General features: G+C 40.9%; 1 protein-coding gene and 1 long non-coding RNA gene across 2 annotated transcripts; both read right to left on the bottom strand.

Moving 5' to 3' along the window:
• Positions 1-4939: 4939 nt before the first annotated feature.
• On the bottom strand, positions 4940-8465 carry LOC113115123 (uncharacterized). Its single transcript, XR_003293833.1, has 3 exons — positions 8338-8465; positions 5544-5628; positions 4940-5144 (listed from the first exon to the last, which is right to left on the bottom strand). It is a non-coding gene; the product is annotated as an uncharacterized LOC113115123 (long non-coding RNA).
• A 2710-nt stretch (positions 8466-11175) lies between these two features.
• Positions 11176-15644, bottom strand: LOC113115117 (proline-rich protein 36-like). The gene is made up of 2 exons (XM_026282417.1): positions 14451-15644; positions 11176-12231 (listed from the first exon to the last, which is right to left on the bottom strand). Exons 1-2 carry the CDS (start codon positions 15616-15618, stop codon positions 11183-11185), a joined length of 2217 nt encoding a protein of 738 aa, XP_026138202.1. The 5' UTR covers positions 15619-15644; the 3' UTR covers positions 11176-11182.
• Between the last annotated feature and the right edge of the window lie 3998 nt (positions 15645-19642).

Consider the following 19642-nt stretch of genomic DNA (forward strand, 5'->3'; position numbering starts at 1 on the left):
CAAAATGGATAGAAGAATAACCAGAATGGCAAAGGCTCAGCCAATGATCACCTCCAGGATGATCAAAAACAGTCTGGAGTTACCTGTAAGTACTGTGACAGTTAGAAGACGTCTGTGTGAAGCTAATCTATTTTCAAGAATCCCCCGCAAAGTCCCTCTGTTAAAAAAAAGGCATGTGCAGAAGAGGTTACAATTTGCCAAAGAACACATCAACTGGCCTAAAGAGAAATGGAGGAACATTTTGTGGACTGATGAGAGTAAAATTGTTCTTTTTGGGTCCAAGGGCCACAGGCAGTTTGTGAGACGACCCCCAAACTCTGAATTCAAGCCACAGTACACAGTGAAGACAGTGAAGCATGGAGGTGCAAGCATCATGATATGGGCATGTTTCTCCTACTATGGTGTTGGGCCTATTTATCGCATACCAGAGATCATGGATCAGTTTGCATATGTTAAAATACTTGAAGAGGTCATGTTGCCCTATGCTGAAGAGGACATGCCCTTGAAATGGTTGTTTCAACAAGACAATGACCCAAAACACACTAGTAAACGGGCAAAGTCTTGGTTCCAAACCAACAAAATTAATGTTATGGAGTGGCCAGCCCAATCTCCAGACCTTAATCCAATTGAGAACTTGTGGGGTGATATCAAAAATGCTGTTTCTGAAGCAAAACCAAGAAATGTGAATGAATTGTGGAATGTTGTTAAAGAATCATGGAGTGGAATAACAACTGAGAGGTGCCACAAGTTGGTTGACTCCATGCCACACAGATGTCAAGCAGTTTTAAAAAACTGTGGTCATACAACTAAATATTAGTTTAGTGATTCACAGGATTGATTCAAGGTCCTGGACCTCTCTTAAAGGGGTCATGACATGGGTTTTTTTATTTTATTATTATGGTCCCCTAGGTGCAATTATAGTATTACTATAGTTAAAAAAAAAAAAACTTTTAAAATGTAGTGAATTATGACATTTTCCCACCCTGTTTCTCATCCTTTGATTCAAACAGTCTGTTTTGGGTTGTTTCCCCTTTAAGAGTTCAGTGTTAACGCCCACTGTTATGATTGGCTAACGACATTTGACGGAACATTTGCGGATTGAGCGTAACTGTTTAGTAGCGAGTGATGCATTCGAAGCGATGGCTCTTGCAATGATAAAACCTTATATGTTTGAGCCGGAATCAGATGAGGAATCAGAGGAAAATGAACCATCACCACAACAACGAAGACTGGATCAGCCCGTGTCCACATGGAAAGTGAAACTATTTTGAATTAATAAAAAAATTGTAACCCGAGACACTTGAAAACGGTTTATTGTTGCATAATTATTCTATAGTTTAATATGCTAACAGTTCAACATTATTTACCTAATTTCAATGAAATGATAGTGTGTACTGCGGACAAAAATGCATGCACAGGCCATATTTGAAGATGCAGCATTGATAAGGCAACATTTTTAATCTTCTATTACATGTAGGCCTACTAGAAAGGCGACATATTTTCAAGATTCTCTTATACAAATAAACTGCATCCATTTTTCCCTGACGTCAGGATCTTTCGGCAGCGTATTCAAAGATGTTGTTTGTCCACAGCCAGGAACAGCACATCTGCGTGGCATTGTAATTTTCCTGTACACAGACCCACTTGCTGTCCGTCGACTGAACACTTGTGAGGCGCGCAGCGCGACAACGATCCGAAATGAGCGTAGTTGTCTTGTGCTGGAGGCGGTCATATGCAAATGGTTGGAACGTCACTTCGCACCGTGACGTCACTTCTTACCATGGATCCAGAACGAGCTGTATTTAGAGCTTGATTAAATAAATGGCTCGTTTATAATGGGGAGGACGTCTTAAGCTATGAAACTTGCAGGACGTTTTAATGGTACAAAGACCTCTTATATTCCAAAAGATCAAGGCAAATTTGGTTTCTCATTTCATGACCCCTTTAAGCATTAAGAGACCCCCATTGTGCCAAAAAAAAACCTTGGTTTTTCAATAAAGCTATAATAATTGAAACATGAAAATTACGTGAAAAGTGTGGTTTCTGTATTAAATTTAGAGCTGCTCACATATTTCTTTTAATGTGATTTTACAGCATTTACAGCATTACACACATTAGAACCAATCACACACGATTCTATTGAGTTTATGAACACAATGGCCTATCAGAGGTGTTCAGATTAGTCATTGCTGAAATCTCAGTTTTGTTCAGTGCGCGCATCCTAAATTCTTATTCATCATAAGCAACAAAGTGCACGTGTATTAACTATATAAGTTATATAGGACATATAAGATATTATTTTACAGTGTGGACAGCTTCATTGATTATAACAGGAATTTTGAGTGCTTAAACTCTAGCTAAACTGAAATTTGTAATATTTTTTAATGTGAATGTTCTTTGCTCGCTTTCTCCATAATTTACCTGTGTTAATTAAAGATATTTTGTTTTTACCATAGAATGTTTGTATTGAGTTATGATCACTTTAAATAAAAAATCAGTTGTATTAAATATTTAAAAATAAATTACATAGTTAAATTACCTTCTATTAACTAAATCAAATCAATAATTGAAATGATTGTTAATAGCTTACAAATCATTTGCATTAGAACTTCTGGAAAGCTTATTGCTTACATAAAGTAACATCAGCTCATTCAAATTCTCTGATCGGGCCTGTCCAAATACCCACACTTATGATCCGCTCTTTAACTAAGCTACAAGAATACTTTTTGTATACACCAATAACAGCTTTATTGAACAATTCTTCTCCTCCAAATTACATATTCCGAAATTATCAAAGAGTACCATGACACATCCACGTGCAATTCCGGTTGTGGCTAGAAAGTGATACAGCTTAAACAGGAAGCTAACAATAAATTAAATTTTCATCCCCAATAATTAATATGCTACTATTTCATTTTATTTTTTTAGTCATGACTGTGCAAGAGGTTGCAGGTTTCAAAATTTAAAAATAATACAAAATATCCAGGGTTGGAATTAGTTTGCAATTTGGATTTTTATAAGATCCTTTGTTTCCTGATAAATGCCGTCTCAACTATTTCTGAAGTGCTTCTTGTTGGAAAACAATCTTACCAGAATGTTTTTCTGTTGGAATTGTGTAGGTCCATGTGTTTTCTTTTTTTTTTTCTGTCTTTTTTTTTTTTTTTTTTTATAAGCTGTTAAATTATTAAGCAGTGACTCATGTAGTTATTTTTTTTTTGTGTTTTATGTGGTGCGCTGGGCATATATTTTTAATTCCTGATTTGTTCCCTGACATGATGCTTGTTGCAAAGCAAAAGTAAAATTTTGGTAAAATAAAACACTTCTTTTACAAAGAACACCACTTTCTCAGATAACAAACTGAAGCAACTCCTGCATAGATTGCAATATCCATTCTCGATCCAATGATTTCAACTAATTCAGCACCACCCTCATGGACAGCACCGGGTAACATCACACGTAAGAAGGTTTCATGTTAACTCTGAATTCATTTTTTTAAATGGCTGTTTAAATATCAAGAAATGCTCAATATAATAATGCATTTTGTCAGACTTTGAATTATTATTTTTTTCTAAATGCTACAGTAAAACCTAGTGAAAGTTGACAGAGACAAATTCTTGGGTGTCCTGAAGAGTAATTTGTTGAAAATTTTATGTTAATTCTTCAGAAATTTTAAAAATGCATGTAGAAAAAGCACGAAATAGTCAGTGTTATGTATTTTAACACTTTATTTTCCTCCCAAACTAAGCAGTAAACTGTATATTTTATAATATGCAATATTAATATGCTTTAAAAAAAAAAAAAAAAAAAAAAAACTTGTTTTGGGGCACATTTAATTAATATCTGCTGAAATATTGGTCTTCCTCAGCTTTTTGGCCACTTCATGTATCCGTACCCTAATTTAACAGATAGGCCTTCAAAACATGTCCACGGTGGCAACAGTGAGAATAAAGTTAGGCCCTGAGATTTTCCTCTGAAATGCAACTACACTCAAAAAAATATTTAGGCCTTATAAATAAGATTTATGTAATTTGATTGCATATAAATTTTCCATCCATTTGGATTACGTATTTTTAATGTAAACGTATTAATAAACTTAATGTGATAAATATATGTAAGTCCTATATAAATAAAACAAGTAACATTTAGATTTATGTAATATTTTCAATTAATCCAATTTATTTTAAATTAATAAGAAATGGGTTTATGTGTTATTATGAAATAAACTTATTTTACTTAAAATGCATCACATTTAAGTAATTTGTATTAATAAACCCAACGTATTGTAAAATCATATTTATAAATTTGTATTTACTTATTCATCACCATTTCCCCTCCCAATCACAATATACAACACAAAAAAGAACGTCCAGAGGGTCACTTCATTTCACATTTTTATTTTAGAAATAACAAGCACAAAAGGCAGCAAAAAGAGGAGCTAGCAAGACAGTCTGTGCTCACTGTACTGTGTTGTGTACAACCTCAACAAAAATTAATGTACTTTCATTCTTTACTTAACAAACCAAGGTTAATTGCACTACTTGAATTATTTATTTGTTTTTTTGCCACAACCATCCTATAACAAATAAATGCAAAGGATTTTAACAGACTGCAGACACAGTACTTTTTCCTCAAGAACTGTGCTTAAAAAAACTGCAAAACTTGAGGTAGACGTAACAATCAGGTCAAATCTGATTCAATGACAACACTTGTTAACATTACACAAACATTTTCACAAATCTGTGAAATGCAATAATTTGGAAAAATAAGGTGGTGGTTCTAACGAGTAGAAAAAGTGCAAGTCAAGAGGAAAAATTTAAATATCAGCATAACTCTCAATGATTCACTGAAGCATCTTAATTTTCAGTCCCTGAACTTTTGGCGACAGCTTGGTTGTATCCAGTTCCATCAGGATTTTCTGAAATGCTTTTGTCTTTTGGATAGTTTAAGTTAAGGGCATAAATTAGTCCAAAAAGCATCACACATCCAAGTGTGACACTTGGCAGGTTTTGCAGAACTTCAACTCCTTCAAGAACAACACCAACATCTGAAGGTTCTTCTTCAGGACCAGCACCCTCCGCTCGAATGACATAGATGCCCATTGTTGTCTGTGCAATGAGAGACTCGGCCTCCACACTTTCAGTGTCCTGGAAGATAAACAAAGAAAATAAGTTCCCAATGTGTTCCAAGTTTTCCTATTGATTCAGTCATGTAATTGAAATGATAATTGTACTGTGTTCCTGTTTTGCCATGAATAATGTATTAATTTCCCTATCTACACCAAATCTGAGATCAGCATAATGATGTGAGTGTTTCACGATTATGATTTCATATTTTCCTTACTTTGTAATACCAACTGGATCATTTTATCCAGGTCATTTTTAGTTTGATCAATCATGCTCTGTACTGATTGCTGCATAGTTTAATCTTTCGCTGCACACTACACACAAGGGCATAAGCTAGACTGTGATACCAATGAGAAAAATAACATAATCAATGAAAATTTAAATTTGTAACATGAAGAGAATAGCTTGACACACACTTACCACATATTCTTTGACAAGTGTCTCGATGTCTTCGTTGAGGTAGACACCTCAGGATACTATCACGCCTGGTGTTTATGTCTTCATTCTCAAACAAGCATAAGATCCCAAAAAACGTCATTAATTATTAACTAATAGTTCAAGAAAGGCTACATTTTAAAGAGGTAGTTCACCCAAAATTTACAATTATGTCATAAATTTTGTCCAACTTTTGTTCATCTTCAGAACACAAATGAAGATCTCTTTTTAAGAAATCTGAAAACTTTGTTTCTCCATTGACAGCTACACAATCACCACTTTGACACTTCAAATAATTCAAATACTGCTCAATTCATATGGAATAGTTTTATGATCTCTTGATAACATTTTTGAAATGTCAAAGTATTGGTTGCGTAGCTGTTAATAGAGGAACAGAAACCTCTCAGATTTCATTAAAAATATATTTGTGTTGTACAGAGCTCTGCACATGACATGCAAGAAAAAAAAATGTAATTGTGCACACGATTTAGCAAATCGAGGGAATGCAGGGCCGTGCACAGACCTTTTGAGGGGCATGTGCTGAAACTGAAAAAGGGCACCCCCCCCCCCCCTTTTATTATATCAAGATTATTTAGTAAGCCTGCATAAAAGGAAGAAATGGTCACATCTTCATGACAAATTCATTAACACAAAATAATAGTCTCGAAAGCTTTAGATTTATTCACGATTAATAACAACCATAATAATAATATTAGATAATTAGATAATATAGATAAACAGGGTTTTAAGGGCTTCTTCAAACCTAATTACAACAGCTCTTGTGTACTCCCTCTTATTTAAAATTGCATTTATAGAGAAAAAAAATACTTTCATACATAAACATGTTAACCAAATAATACAAATTAGCTTATAACCAAACAGAAACCAAAATCTTTTTTTATTGAACTTTATGCACTTTTTTTATGAACTTTGCAAAGAAAAATATATATATATATTCTCTTTTTTAGCTATTCTGTTTGGTTTTATAAGCTAATTTGTATTATTTGGTTAACATGATTATGAATGACATTGAGAAGAGGGGAAGGTGAGCAATGCGTCAAGTATTTGACAAACTTTTTTGAAATATAATTTAAGTAATTATGTCCAACTCAATTCCAGATTATAAGAAACTATAGCCATACCGTTACTATAACATATCCAACATGTATCCACCTACCTGGCAAACATTTGATACTGTGGTGGACCAGGGATGTTGGTTTCTTGAAGATCTCTTATTCACTACACTTTCCCTAAAATAAGCCAGCAATGAAAAAAGAAATAAAAATAGTGTGAAGATTTTCACAGTGATCTTCAGTAAAAAAAAAAAAATTAGTTACTACTACATTACTGTAGTAAAACCATGTTTTACTACATTTTATACATGTGCGGACAAGTGGAGAGTATACCATAACATGATTAGCCTAAATGTTAATAAATTAAGTGTATCAGCAATCATAAATCAAAGAAGAAATTTCTTAAAAATATAGTTATCTAGGTGACGAGGATCAGTCGTCGCTTTGTGTAAGTTCCAGTACGAAACAGCGCGGGGGCACACCTGTTATGGTTTTTCCGATGATAAAAACAAATTATATGTTGTTGTATTACTTATCAATATATAGTTTTTGACCAGCAGCGAATGTGTGCAAATGTAAAAAAATTTTGTCCGTCATTAAAACGGCGACGGCACCTGCCGCTGCCGGGATCACATTAAATTTTCATCTACAGGTTACAAACTAGTTATATAGACGGAGCGCTCAGTTTTTCCTGTGGTAAAATTCATTTGGCCAAAATCGCATTTTATTATTCATGAAATGCTACTGTATGCACGGGCTATTTAAGTGTTGGCTGTATATTGGCTATGACTAGATGGCAAATGCTAGCCCTCTCTCTCAGGCGACGTCCCACGTATCTCAGTCAGTGAGTCAGTCAGACATCCAATAAATAAAATATGAGCCTTTATAGACATGGTGTTTAGTAGTACTTATTCAAACAACAAGATATTTATTTACCCTTCGCAAAACTTTGTTCAGCTCCACTTCAGTTGATTCAATGAATATAGAGGGGGCGGAGTTATCAGCTTACTGACAGCTTGAGGATCCAATAAGATTTACACAAGCTCGTTTTAATAACTTTCATTTGCTAAATATTTGTAAAACAGACAGACAGACGTAAAGGGTGACCAATAGCATTGATAAAAAAAACACCAAAAAAAGGGCACTTCGGAGTGTAAGGGCAAAAAGGGCATGTGCTCTGCACAGGTTGAGCCCTACCTGTGCACGTGCCTGAGGGAATGAATTATTAAATTGTGCGCACAATTTACTTTTTTTCTTGCATGTCGTGCGGGGCTCCGTAGTGTTTCGAAGATAAGTTACGGGTTTGGAACGTCATGAGGTTCAGTTAATAACACTTTTTTATTTTTGGGTGAACTAATACACTATTATAAAACACTGTACACAGACAATAATCTTAATTATTTAGCAACTTATTTATATGAATAATGCTTTAAAAATATTGTGCATAAACAATAATGGCAATAAAGTTCTTTAATTTGAATAGAGAGAAATAGAAAGACTGTGTGCATGTGTGTGAGAGAGATTGAGATGTCCTCACTAATGAATCAAATAAATGTGTATTTAATGTGTAAGAAAGATTGTGTTCTTGGCATCTCAGAGGGATAGAGAAAGTGTGTGTGTGTGTGTGTGTGAGAGAGTTTTCTGAATTCCTGTCAAGTCAAATGAGTAACCGGTTGAAAAAAAGCAAAACATAAAATCACACTTACTTTAGCTGTCAGTGCCATTATGGTGTGGATTTTCTGTCCTGCACATCCTCCTTTGTGACGGAACACCTTCATCAGGCCATCAGTGTATTTGTCCAGTTGACCAATGAATTTTGATATCAACGGAACAGTCGTTATACGCATGAACTCCAAGTTGACCTGAAAAAAGATGAAAAAGGACACAAAACAATATATTTGACCTTAAACAAGATGTGTTAGTGAATAAATCTGCACTTCTGTTTCAAACAACACTTAACTACTTACTTCTCCAATTTTAAACAATGCTGGCCATATGTTTCGGACCGCTGTAATCATTGGCTCCTGAAGAATTTCTTGTCGTCGGTATGAGAAGATACGCTGCATCTTTTCCTTGATAATGGTCTTGTTATTCTTTTTTTTAACCTCGGTCAATAGAGCAACCCTTTCCACCTCCAGGCTGTCATAGGTTTGGACAGAAATGAACCTCTGCCCTCCGTGGTTTTTTTATGTTTAAAGCTGGTTTTAGTTAGAAACAAAAGCATACTTTTGATTATGGAGTAACAAAGCCAGCATTATATTTTCACGAGTTCACCCTTACATCTAATCTGAAGGCAAATAGTAGGCATATTTTGGCGTGCTGTCCTGGGGGAGGGGTCCGGGCCCGGAGCATAGCCCGAACCCAAATAACTCCCCCCATCCCAATTTGGGATAAATAGATTAGAAGTGAGGAGTTGGGGTGGAGGAGGGTTGCCGAAAAACTGTCGTGGGACAGGAGGTAGGAAGACTGGATATATATACGCTTGCGAGCTATAAGATGATTAGCTAAACGAGATGCACCTGTGCCAAATTGGATGATTATCTGATCGTGCTTCTCCCGAACTTTGTTAATGAAACCACATTTCACGAGTTCACCCTTACATCTAATCTGAAGGCAAATAGTAGGCATATTTTGGCGTGCTGTCCTGGGGGAGGGGTCCGGGCCCGGAGCATAGCCCGAACCCAAATAACTCCCCAAAAGAAGCTTAAAGCCATAGGACAGCAGCCAGAGAGATAAAATTTAGTTGCCCCCCAAAATATGCGTGTTGGGAAGAAAATGCAGAGCGACCTGGAGAGCCGTGCAGTGTTCGACGAGAGCTGCGGCTCGCAACGTCTTACCAGCGAGCCCTCCATGCCGCTTATGGGAGGAGCACGATGCCAGATATCAGGAAATGAGGGACTCTTGCTGCCTCCGAAGGGAGCTGCGGCTCTGCTGCACCGGAAGGGAGAGTCCCTCTTGCGGCTGAGTACGAGGCGCGGTTTGTTGCATCTGATGGAGGGCTCTCACTGCGACTGAAGGGAGCCAGCGACTGTATCCCATCGGGAGGGAGATCCCTGGCCGCCATAGAGTATGCAACATAACTCGGACGGGGGGTTAACACTGCGACCGAAGGGAGCCGTGGGTCTGCTGCACCAGAAGGGAGAGCCCCGTCAGATGCTAAATAGGCAATGAGATTCGAGACGTGGTTTGGCGCGTCGGATGAAGGGCTCCTAATGCAACCGAAGGGAGCCAGCGGCTGTACCCCATCGGGAGGGAGATCCCTAGCCATCGTGGAGCATGCAACATAACTCAGATGGGGGGTTCACACTGCGACCGAAGGGAGCTGTGGGTCTGCTGCACCGGAAGAGGAGCCCTAGTCCGATGCTGAAAAGGCAAAGAGACGCGACTGTTGGAGGGACTCCCGCTGCATCCGAAGGGAGCTGCGGCTCTGCTGCACCGGAAGGGGGAGTCCCCCATTGCGGGTTTATGGAGGCACGGTTTTTTGCCTCTGAGGGTTCTCCCAGCCTCCGTAGGGGGTTCGCAACTCTGCAGCAGGAGTGCTGCCCCGGAGGGGAGAGCCCTGATTGACGCTAACTAGAATACGACTGTTGGAGGGACTTTTGCTGCGTCCGAAGGGAGCTGCGGCTCTGCTGCACCGGAAAGGCGAGTCCCCCTTGCGATGCGAGGCATGGCTTGATGCGTCTGATGGAGGGCTCTCACTGCGACCGAAGGGAGCCAGCAGCTCTATTCCCCCGGGAGGGAGAACCCTGTCCGCCCTTGAGCATGCAACATAACTCAGACGGGGGGTTCACCCTGCTACCGAAGGGAGCCGTGGGTCTGCTGCACCGGAAGGGAGAGCCCCATCAGATGCAGAATAGGCAAGAAGATTCGAGGCACGGTTTGATGTATCGGATGGAGGGCTCCTGCTGCGACCGAAGGGAGCCAGCGGCTGTGTTCCCCCGGGAGGGAGATCCCGGTCCGCCCTTGAGCATGCAACATGACTCAGACGGGGGGTTCACCCTGCGACCGAAGGGAGCCGTGGGTCTGCTGCACCGGTAGGGGAGCCCCGTCCGATACGGAGTAGGCAAGAAAACGCGACTGATGGAGGGACTCTCGCTGCGTCCGAAGGGAGCTGCGGCTCTGCTGCACCGGAAGGGAGAGTCCCCCTTGCGATTGTATAAGCGGCTTAATTTGATGCATCGGATGGAGGGCTGTCACAACGACCGAAGGGGGCCTGTGGCTCTGCTGCACCGGGAGGGATACCCCCATCTGCCGCTGAGCGCGCAGCGCAACTCAATGACAGATGAAAAGGCTCACACTGCGACCGAAGGGAGCCACTGCCCAGCTGCACCGGAAGGGAGAGCCCTGTCCGATGCTGAAATAGGCAAGGAGATTGTTACGATGGCTGGAGGGCCCTTACTTTGGCCGAAGAAACGATAACTGAGAGGCTTCTATTATTCAAGTACACAACATGATTTAAGGAGGAATTTTTTTTTTTTTTAATTGAATGAATCAAAATAGGTAACTGCACTTACATCCATTTTTTTTTTTTTTTTTTTTTTTTTTAAACTATCAGCTGATCAGGGCTGCATGGGCTGCCTTTATGTGGCTTTGATTGTACCTGATGTAACTTTTGAAAGCTTCTGATGACCAACGACCCAGAGCCTGTATTTGATTTTGGGAGAGTCCTTTCTGAGCTGCTGTAGTTGCTGCCCCAATGCGGAATGAGTGGCTGGAAAAATTTTCTGCGTGAAAGCCTGATTGCGTAAGTATGAGCTTTAAATGTTTTTGGAACCAAAAACGTGTAACGGGATGGTTGGAGTCGTCGACAAAGAGAGGGTCCAGTGCGGATTTGGATTGGGCGTTCCTGAACTGGATATAAGAGACGAGAGCCTGATAAGGTTGAATTGGAGATGGGAGATTGAAAATGTATATGTAGTGGCCTTTCCTTTCTTGGTCCGTCTTACTATGTTTAATGGAGTAAGCGATGGTTTCGTTATCCCGTATGCACAAATCAGAGATTGTCGGATGGAGTTTGGGGTTGAATTTTGAGGTAATTGCAATTTCTGAGCATCTCAGAAAGCCGAAAAAAGCCAATAGGAACATGGCATCTAGGGTACGAGCGGTATGGATCGAATGATACCCTGTGCGGAGCTTTTGGATGCAGTTTGTGAGGATGTCCAGAGTTATGGGTTGTCTGGAATCCGGGTTTGATGGGCGAGCTCTTTGAATTCCTTTGATTAAAAGAGAAGTTTGCGAATTGTTTATCACGGAGGAGGGGAAGCCGTGGATTAGTTTATGGAAAAATTGAACGCCACTTAAGTAACCTTTAATAGAACTTGCCTGGAGGTTCTTCGCGGTACTGAGGAAGGAAATAAATGAAGTAATTGAGAGGAGAGAAAAATCGGGGAATGGCAAATGATAGGAGAGGTGAAAAGTTTTAAAACATCTCCACGCTGTGAGATACGACTGGATGGTTCTGGGAGAAACTGCATGTAGGATAGAGTCGATGGATGCGTCGAGAAGGGGTTTGAGGGGATGCGTTATGGAAATATGAGTTGTGAATAGAGAGGAACTGGGGTAGGTGATGTGTCTGCTTCCGGAGCCAGCGTTCTGAATTTCTGAAACATGAAACGAGAGAGAGAATCAGCAATTTGATTTTTGGATCCGGAAATGTGTTTAGCAATTATGATAAATTGATCACATGCTGAAATCCATATTAGACGTCTTAGTAGCGGCATGAGAGCTAGGGAATTGGAACGGCCTTTATTTATGCAATGCACGGTCGCTTCGTTATCGCAGTATACTAAAATGCTGCTTGACGTCCAATTTTTTCCCCATAGAAAGGCTGCGACGACTAAGGGGTAAAGTTCGAACAGCGCGGAGGATTGGGGAGAGTCGAGCATCTGGGGGGGCCACGGAGATGCGAACCAACGGCCTTGATAAAACCCCCCGAAACCGACGGATGGGGCTGCGTCGGTAAATAATTGGATGTCGTCGGGGAGAGACACCAGATCGCTGTAGAAAAAAGTTAAGCCGTTCCATTGTCTGAGGAAGGAGATCCATAAACTGAGTTCATTGCGACATGCCTGGTTTATGATAATTTGATCATCTAAGGCATGCACGGAGGATGCGAGTGCGAGAAGATGAGAGATGAAAGTGCGGCCTTGCGGGATTATGCGCATTGCAAAGTTAAGATGCCCGAGCAGAGAGAGGAGATCGCGCTTTGAACAACTTTGGCACTCTGCTAAGGAAGAAGCCACTAAAATTATTCTGTCGATTTTTTCCTTTGGCAGAGAGGCCTGGAATTTGATTGAATCCAGGTTGATACCTAAGAATTCAATGAAATGGGTTGGTCCCAAGGATTTCTCGTGCGCAATGGGGATTCCTAGCTCTGAGAAAACCCTGTGGACAGTTGTGATATTTTCGGCTGGAATTGCATCGGGAGGTGAGACAATAAGAAAGTCGTCGAGCAGGTGGATTAGGTGAGGAATTGAATAGTTATTAGAAAGAATCCAGCAGATTGCCTCTGATAACATGTCGAAAATTTTTGGGCTGCTTTTACATCCGAAAGTAAGGCGTACGGAGAAATAAAACTTCCCACGCCAGCGTATCCCGAAAAGATGCCATGAATCTGGGTGGAGAGGCATCACTTTGAAAGCAGAAGTGATGTCTACTTTAGCCAGCCATGCACCGCGACCTACATTTTTTATCATGGTGATCGCTTGATCTATGTCATGGTAGTGCAGAGAGTATTCTTCGAGGGGTATGAGGCTATTTATGCTGGGAAATGGGGAATTACGTGGGGCTGAGAGATCGATAATCAGTCTCTTTTTTCCAGAAAATTTCCTGGTAGCCACTCCGATAGGGCTGATTCGAAACTCTTTGAAGGGGGGGGCATCGAAGGGCCCGATCATGAAGCCTGACTCGACTTCTTTTTTTATTAATTTATCTACTGTGTCTGGTTCTGCGAGTGCGGATTGAAGATTTTTGCAAATAATGTTCTGTGAGATTGGGCATGTAGTGCCGGGATTAAATCCCTGTTTGAGGCCAGATAGAAGAAAATTGGTAAAATTTTTGTCTGGGTGGTGTGAAAGTTCAGAGGAAAGATGAGAAATATTAATCGGAGTCGATAAGTAGTTTCTAGATTTTTTATTGGTAGCTTTCATGACTGGGCATACTGTACGAGCGTGGGCTCCACCGCAGTAATTACAGACATGGAGAAATTTGCATTGCTGTCTCACGCAATTTCTTCTGTTGAAATTACCGCAGACCTGTTGATTACCCGTGGCTGAGAAGGATTCTCTATTTGATGCTGGATGGGTGGTTGCCGGACGTGGAACGTAGCTGGTTGACTTGATTTGCGTCGGTTCTGGGCAGGGAATAATAGCTGGATTGATTTGGGGGCATGAGATGGTCGAGTGAGCAACTGACCTGCAAACTGCGCATGATATGTTGCGACAGCTAAAAAATACGCGGCTGTGAAGATCAGCATCCAGGGCGCCCCAATAGGGGCATTGATTCCACTGGGCTACGCGTACTGCACATTTGGCTGAGAATAGCTTGTGGTAAGTATAGAAATGGGTTCCGCCATAAGACAGCGCGAGTTCCGCGACTATAGCCAGATAGTCATTGAGCTCGCGCCGTCTATAGGGAAAAGCAGAGCAGATTACCTCCGTATAGCGGCTAAATGCGATCGTAAATTCGGAAAAAGAAAGGGGGCGGGATGAACTGGGAGTCGAATTTTTTAAAGTTACTGAGAAATCTCCGCAATCTATTTGTCGGTAGGAATCAGCCGGAGGGAGCAGAGAGAGAAGAGAGGAGAGATCAACATCCGCACCTGTGAGAATCTGTGATTTGATGGAACTAGGCACGGGGGGTGGCTCCATAGCGGCGGCATTAGGTGGAGTATGTAGAGGGGTCGCTGTGAATAGAGTATACTGCGGTTTAGCTTGGGTAGAGGAGTTGGAAGGAAGATGAGGAGGGGCCATAACCGTTTGCGGAGGCATCCTCACGCACGGATTATCCCCTGGAGCTGGGGTCGGCCCGTAGGGCGAAGGATAGAAGGAGAAAGGCGGAAATGAGGGAGGGGTTGCACCCGTTTGCGGAGGCATCCTCACGCATGGATTGAACCCCGGTGCCTGGGGAAGCCCGTAAGGAGAGAAAGAGGAAGATGGAAAGGAGGAAGGAGGCCCGCCTGCTTGTGTTGCTAGCTGAGGATTCCCAGCTTGGGTGTCTGCAACTGGGGCTGCTGGCCATTGGTGGGGGAAAGAAAAAGTGGAGGGGTAAAAGTAAGGAGGCTGAGCTTGAGCGGCTAGCGGAGGCAGCCTCGCGCTAGTCTTTGCAGCCGAAGGTAAAGTAGAAATCAGTGGAGGTTGGAAATTCGCGCCCGTAGGCACTGTTGCATGCGGCGAGGCAGCTGAAGGAGCTGCAGAGATAGGTTGTGAAGAGGGAGGCAGTGCGATGGGAGGAGCGGCCGAGTTTGGGGCGTGGCCCCGACCTGCTGATGATCTGCTATGTCCTGACGCTTGGGGGGAGCTGGAACTTGAGCTGGAAGAAGATGACATTTGTGTGACACGTTGTTTAGACCTGTGGGCTTTGGTTACCTTTTTGGAGGTAGGTGGATTATTTCCTAGTGTGCTATAAAGCTCGTAGAGTTGAGCTTTGCTCATGTTGCGAGAAAACCTGACATCCGAATTTGACAGCGCTTGTCTTAATCCTGCGACGGTCCATTTTCCAATGGGTGGGATGGATGGTGAAGCCGATGCATGTGATGTTGATGGTGATTGGATTGGCTGTCTCGATGGAGGAGGTGAACGGAGACTTCGAGGTGTGTGCGAATCCGGCCTATTTCGTCTTCGCCCGCGCGCTGAGGTCTCGGGCTCGGCGCTGCATCCCGGTCGAGAAGGAGGTGCTATGGGGTCAGCAGAGGAAGCTGCTTTAGAGCCGGTGGCTTGCTGGGGAGCTTCTAGCTCATTGTCTGAAGGGAAGAGTTCGAGTTCCGACATCTGGCGGACGAGTGGATGCCGAAAAACTGTCGTGGGACAGGAGGTAGGAAGACTGGATATATATACGCTTGCGAGCTATAAGATGATTAGCTAAACGAGATGCACCTGTGCCAAATTGGATGATTATCTGATCGTGCTTCTCCCGAACTTTGTTAATGAAACCACATTTTTGAGAATTATTAGAATAGTACTCTCATTTACTAATTGCAGTAGTTTATAACTGTCTTTATTTGCCGTCAAACGTTAAACCACAGAACAAGAGCAGACCAACAGCAAAAGACACAGACGGGGTAACGTTAAAACCATGGTTCACATAGAACACCCGACCAACTGCCAACTGTTGGAAGTTATCCATGTACGATATAAATACAATTAAAATTGCAGTTGGTTTAGTAATCGTTTAATGACACATCGCTATTTTAATCTTTAAACAGTTAACACCTAAAACCATTTTTTCCTCTCGGATTTAACTTAAGCTATGCACGTGGCCAAAGTTCTAAGTTATGTTATTCAGGTCAGAAAATACTTATAATAATACTGTCTAACTTAGCTGGAAAAAAAGTAGCTTAAGGGGAAAGTAGATAAAGTTAGCTTTTATAAGAACCATGTGCAAGTTAGTTAGCTAATGTAAGTGGAATAAATGCAGATTGATAGTCAGTGCATTGATACAGTCTAATACGCTATCAAAAGCAGTAATAACACACATATGAAAGCGGTCAACTTTTATACGATGAGTACATATGTAACTTGCCTTGCAATCAGGTTGATCCAAGAAGATTATCCGATGTAAGATGGCGAGGAGAACGGTGGTTTTTAAACTGCCTCTCTGCCGCATGGCGCTGGTTGCTGCTTTTTTTCCCCATGTGCATTGCCAAAGACATGTGTATGTGCCGTACCGCTCCCTACCGACTGGAGTATGGATCATTTCCGCCTCTAAACAATTCCATTGCCCATAAATTATATGCAAACCAATCTCATAAAATATAACTGATATGATCTGGCTCGTTCCACAGCTAGATATATTTAAACCATATTCATAATTGTTAACTGATTAAATCGAATAGTTTTCACAATAAAACAATTTACATGGATTCTAAGCAATTTGACTACATACATTCTGAAAATATTATTATTTAAATAAAATCAAAAGGATGCAAATACATAATTATAAACTATGCCATGATTCATTTTTTTGAGTGTAACACCTCAAAAATGCAGAACATGCTTCTGGTTCCACAGCAACCAAAGACAAATTGTCTGATAACACTAGTTTTATGGCTCAGAGGAATGCGGGCAAAGCTAATCTTACTCAAGTGTCTCTAAAACAGATTAATTTATAGGAAAACCTTTCTTTGAATGAAAACACATATGCCGGGCTTATCGAACAATTGGACCAGGAACAGCATGTTTTGCGCCCAAGTCCCACTCCCGAAAGCGCTGTACCTTTGAAAAAGTACTACCTCGCAAGCAGGGACTTTCTGAGGGGCATTTTATTTTACCAGGAACTTTATTTAAATCCTGGTTCCTGCGGTGGCAACACATCAAGTACCAGCCCATAGTCCCTAGTTCCTGGGTAAAGTTCCAGCAGTGGAAACGCAGCTATATACTTCAGGTCATTGTGTAGTGTATGTTGTTACTCTTCATGTATGTTGGTTTTTTTGTATTGTAAACCGTTTTATGCAAGCTTATGATAGAACCACTTGTTCGTGTAATCTTATATGTAATTTTGCATTAACACTTAATAGAGTTCCATATAAACTATCAGCCAAAGGGCCGTAAAACTAATATCGACAACCTCCTGGTTGGAATTTCAGCCTTTCTCACTGGACAAGCCAATCTTCTCACACTTTAAAATGCTTGCGCACAGTTCCGCCCAGCTTTTTCTTCTTCTGCTTAATTTTCTCTCTTAGCCTTTTTTTTCACTTTCCACTGGGAAGAAATGATTACCATCAAGTCAGAACATCTTTGGAATTCATCACTCTTCAAACCCAAAAGAACATGATCACAAGTCCAAAAACCTTAAGGCTATCAAGACTTTCATCTTAGACTGCATCCAGACACTTGTCAACAACCAAGGCAATGCAATGATCATACATTTAACTAAACGAAACTATTCCCCTTTTTCCTGACATTAATTTGTTCATTTGTAAATTCTATGTTTCTAGCTTCCGGTCTCATTTGCGTCCAGCTATTTTTAGATGTACAAAACAGTTTGTTTTGCTGCTTGACATTGACAATTGATGTGTCGTGTTATATTATTTTAATCTGTTACCTTAAAGGGTTAGTTCGCCCAAAAATGAAAATTATGTCATTAATAACTCACCCTTATGCTGTTCCAAACATGTAAGGCCTCCTTTTATCTTCGGAACACAGTTTAAGATATTTTAGATTTAGTCCGAGAGCTCTCAGTCCCTCCATTAAAGCTGTGTGTATGGTATACTGTCCATGTCCAGAAAGGTAAGAAAAACATCATCAAAGTAGTCCATGTGACATCAGAGGGTCCGTTGGAATTTTTTGAAGCATCGAAAATACATTTTTACGAAAATACGATTTTATTCAGCATTGTCTTCTCTTCCGTGTCTGTGTGAGAGAGAGTTCAAATCAGAGCCATATAGATCAAAGCAGCTGGATTTCCGGTTCATGAACGAATCATTCAGTTCACCAAATTGAACTGAATCGTTTTAAACGGTTCGCATCTCTAATACGCATTAATCCACAAATGACTTAAGCTGTTAACTTTTTTAATGTGGCTGACACTCCCTCTGAGTTCAAACAAACCAATATCCCGGAGTAATGCATGCACTCAAACAGTACACTGACTGAACTGCTGTGATGAACACCGAGTCGAGCCAGATAACAAACAATAGACTGACTCGTTCACGAGTTAAGAACCGGTTGCATCGGTGTTCGGATCACCAGTAGTTCTTTCGGACAGTTCGATTCAATACACCGGTTGAAGAAAACCATTCACCAGTTCTTTTGAGCTCGACGTTGGCGAGCCTTCAGTTTACCCGCACCCATAACACTAGCACAGAATCAGTTCAGAATCAATCACCAAAAGAATCAGTTCAGTTCAGACGCTCTGTGCGTGACATAATTTTCATTTTTGGGCGAACTAACCCTTTAAAGGGATAGTTCACCCAAAAAAGAAAATTATGTCATTAATGACTCACCCTCATGTCATTCCAAACTCGTAAGACCATCTTCATCTTCGGAACACAGTTTAAGATATTTTAGATTTAGTCTGAGAGCTCTCAGTCCCTCCATTGAAATTGTGTGTACGGTATACTATCTATAGTTATAAAGGTAATAAAAACATCTTCAAAGTAGTCCATGTGACATCAGAGGGTCAGTTTGAATTTTTTGAAGCATCAAAAATACATTTTGGTCCAAAAATAGCAAAAACTACGACTTTATTCAGCACTGTCCTCTCTTCCGGGTCTGTTGTGAGGGCGTCCACTACAGTTTGGTGATATCGGGTTCGTGAAGGAATCACACGATATAACCGGATCTTTTTGAACCAGTTCACCAAATCAAACTGAATCGTTTGAAAAAGTTTGCATCTCCAATACGCATTAATCCATAAATGACTTAAACTGTTAACTTTTTTTAATGTGCCTGATACTCCCTCTGACAAACCAATATCCCGGAGTTATTCATTTACTCAAACAATACACTGACTGAACTGCTGTGAAGAGATGAACACCAAGCCGAGCCAGATAACAAATGAATGATTGACTCGAAGAATGCAGATCATATTTATTTTGCTTTAGCATGAAGCTGCAGTTTCACAATACTCGAATTACACTTGAGTAACATGAGTAACAATAAAATGCTCCAGCCACTTTTATCTTCATGTCTTTTGCTTGCCATCACAAGCCCACTCTCCTTTGTGTCAGTTTTAGTTTGTTAAAAGCAATGAGTGCATTAGCCTTTTATCTGACACTTTTTCTTTGATGTTGAACCACTCCGCCCCTGCCCAGCAGTCAAAGCGGCATTATGTTGCAAAGGTGTGGACTCAGAA

The sequence above is a fragment of the Carassius auratus genome, chromosome 15, assembly GCF_003368295.1.
Source record: "Carassius auratus strain Wakin chromosome 15, ASM336829v1, whole genome shotgun sequence".
In the NCBI taxonomy this organism is placed as follows: Eukaryota; Metazoa; Chordata; class Actinopteri; order Cypriniformes; family Cyprinidae; genus Carassius; species Carassius auratus.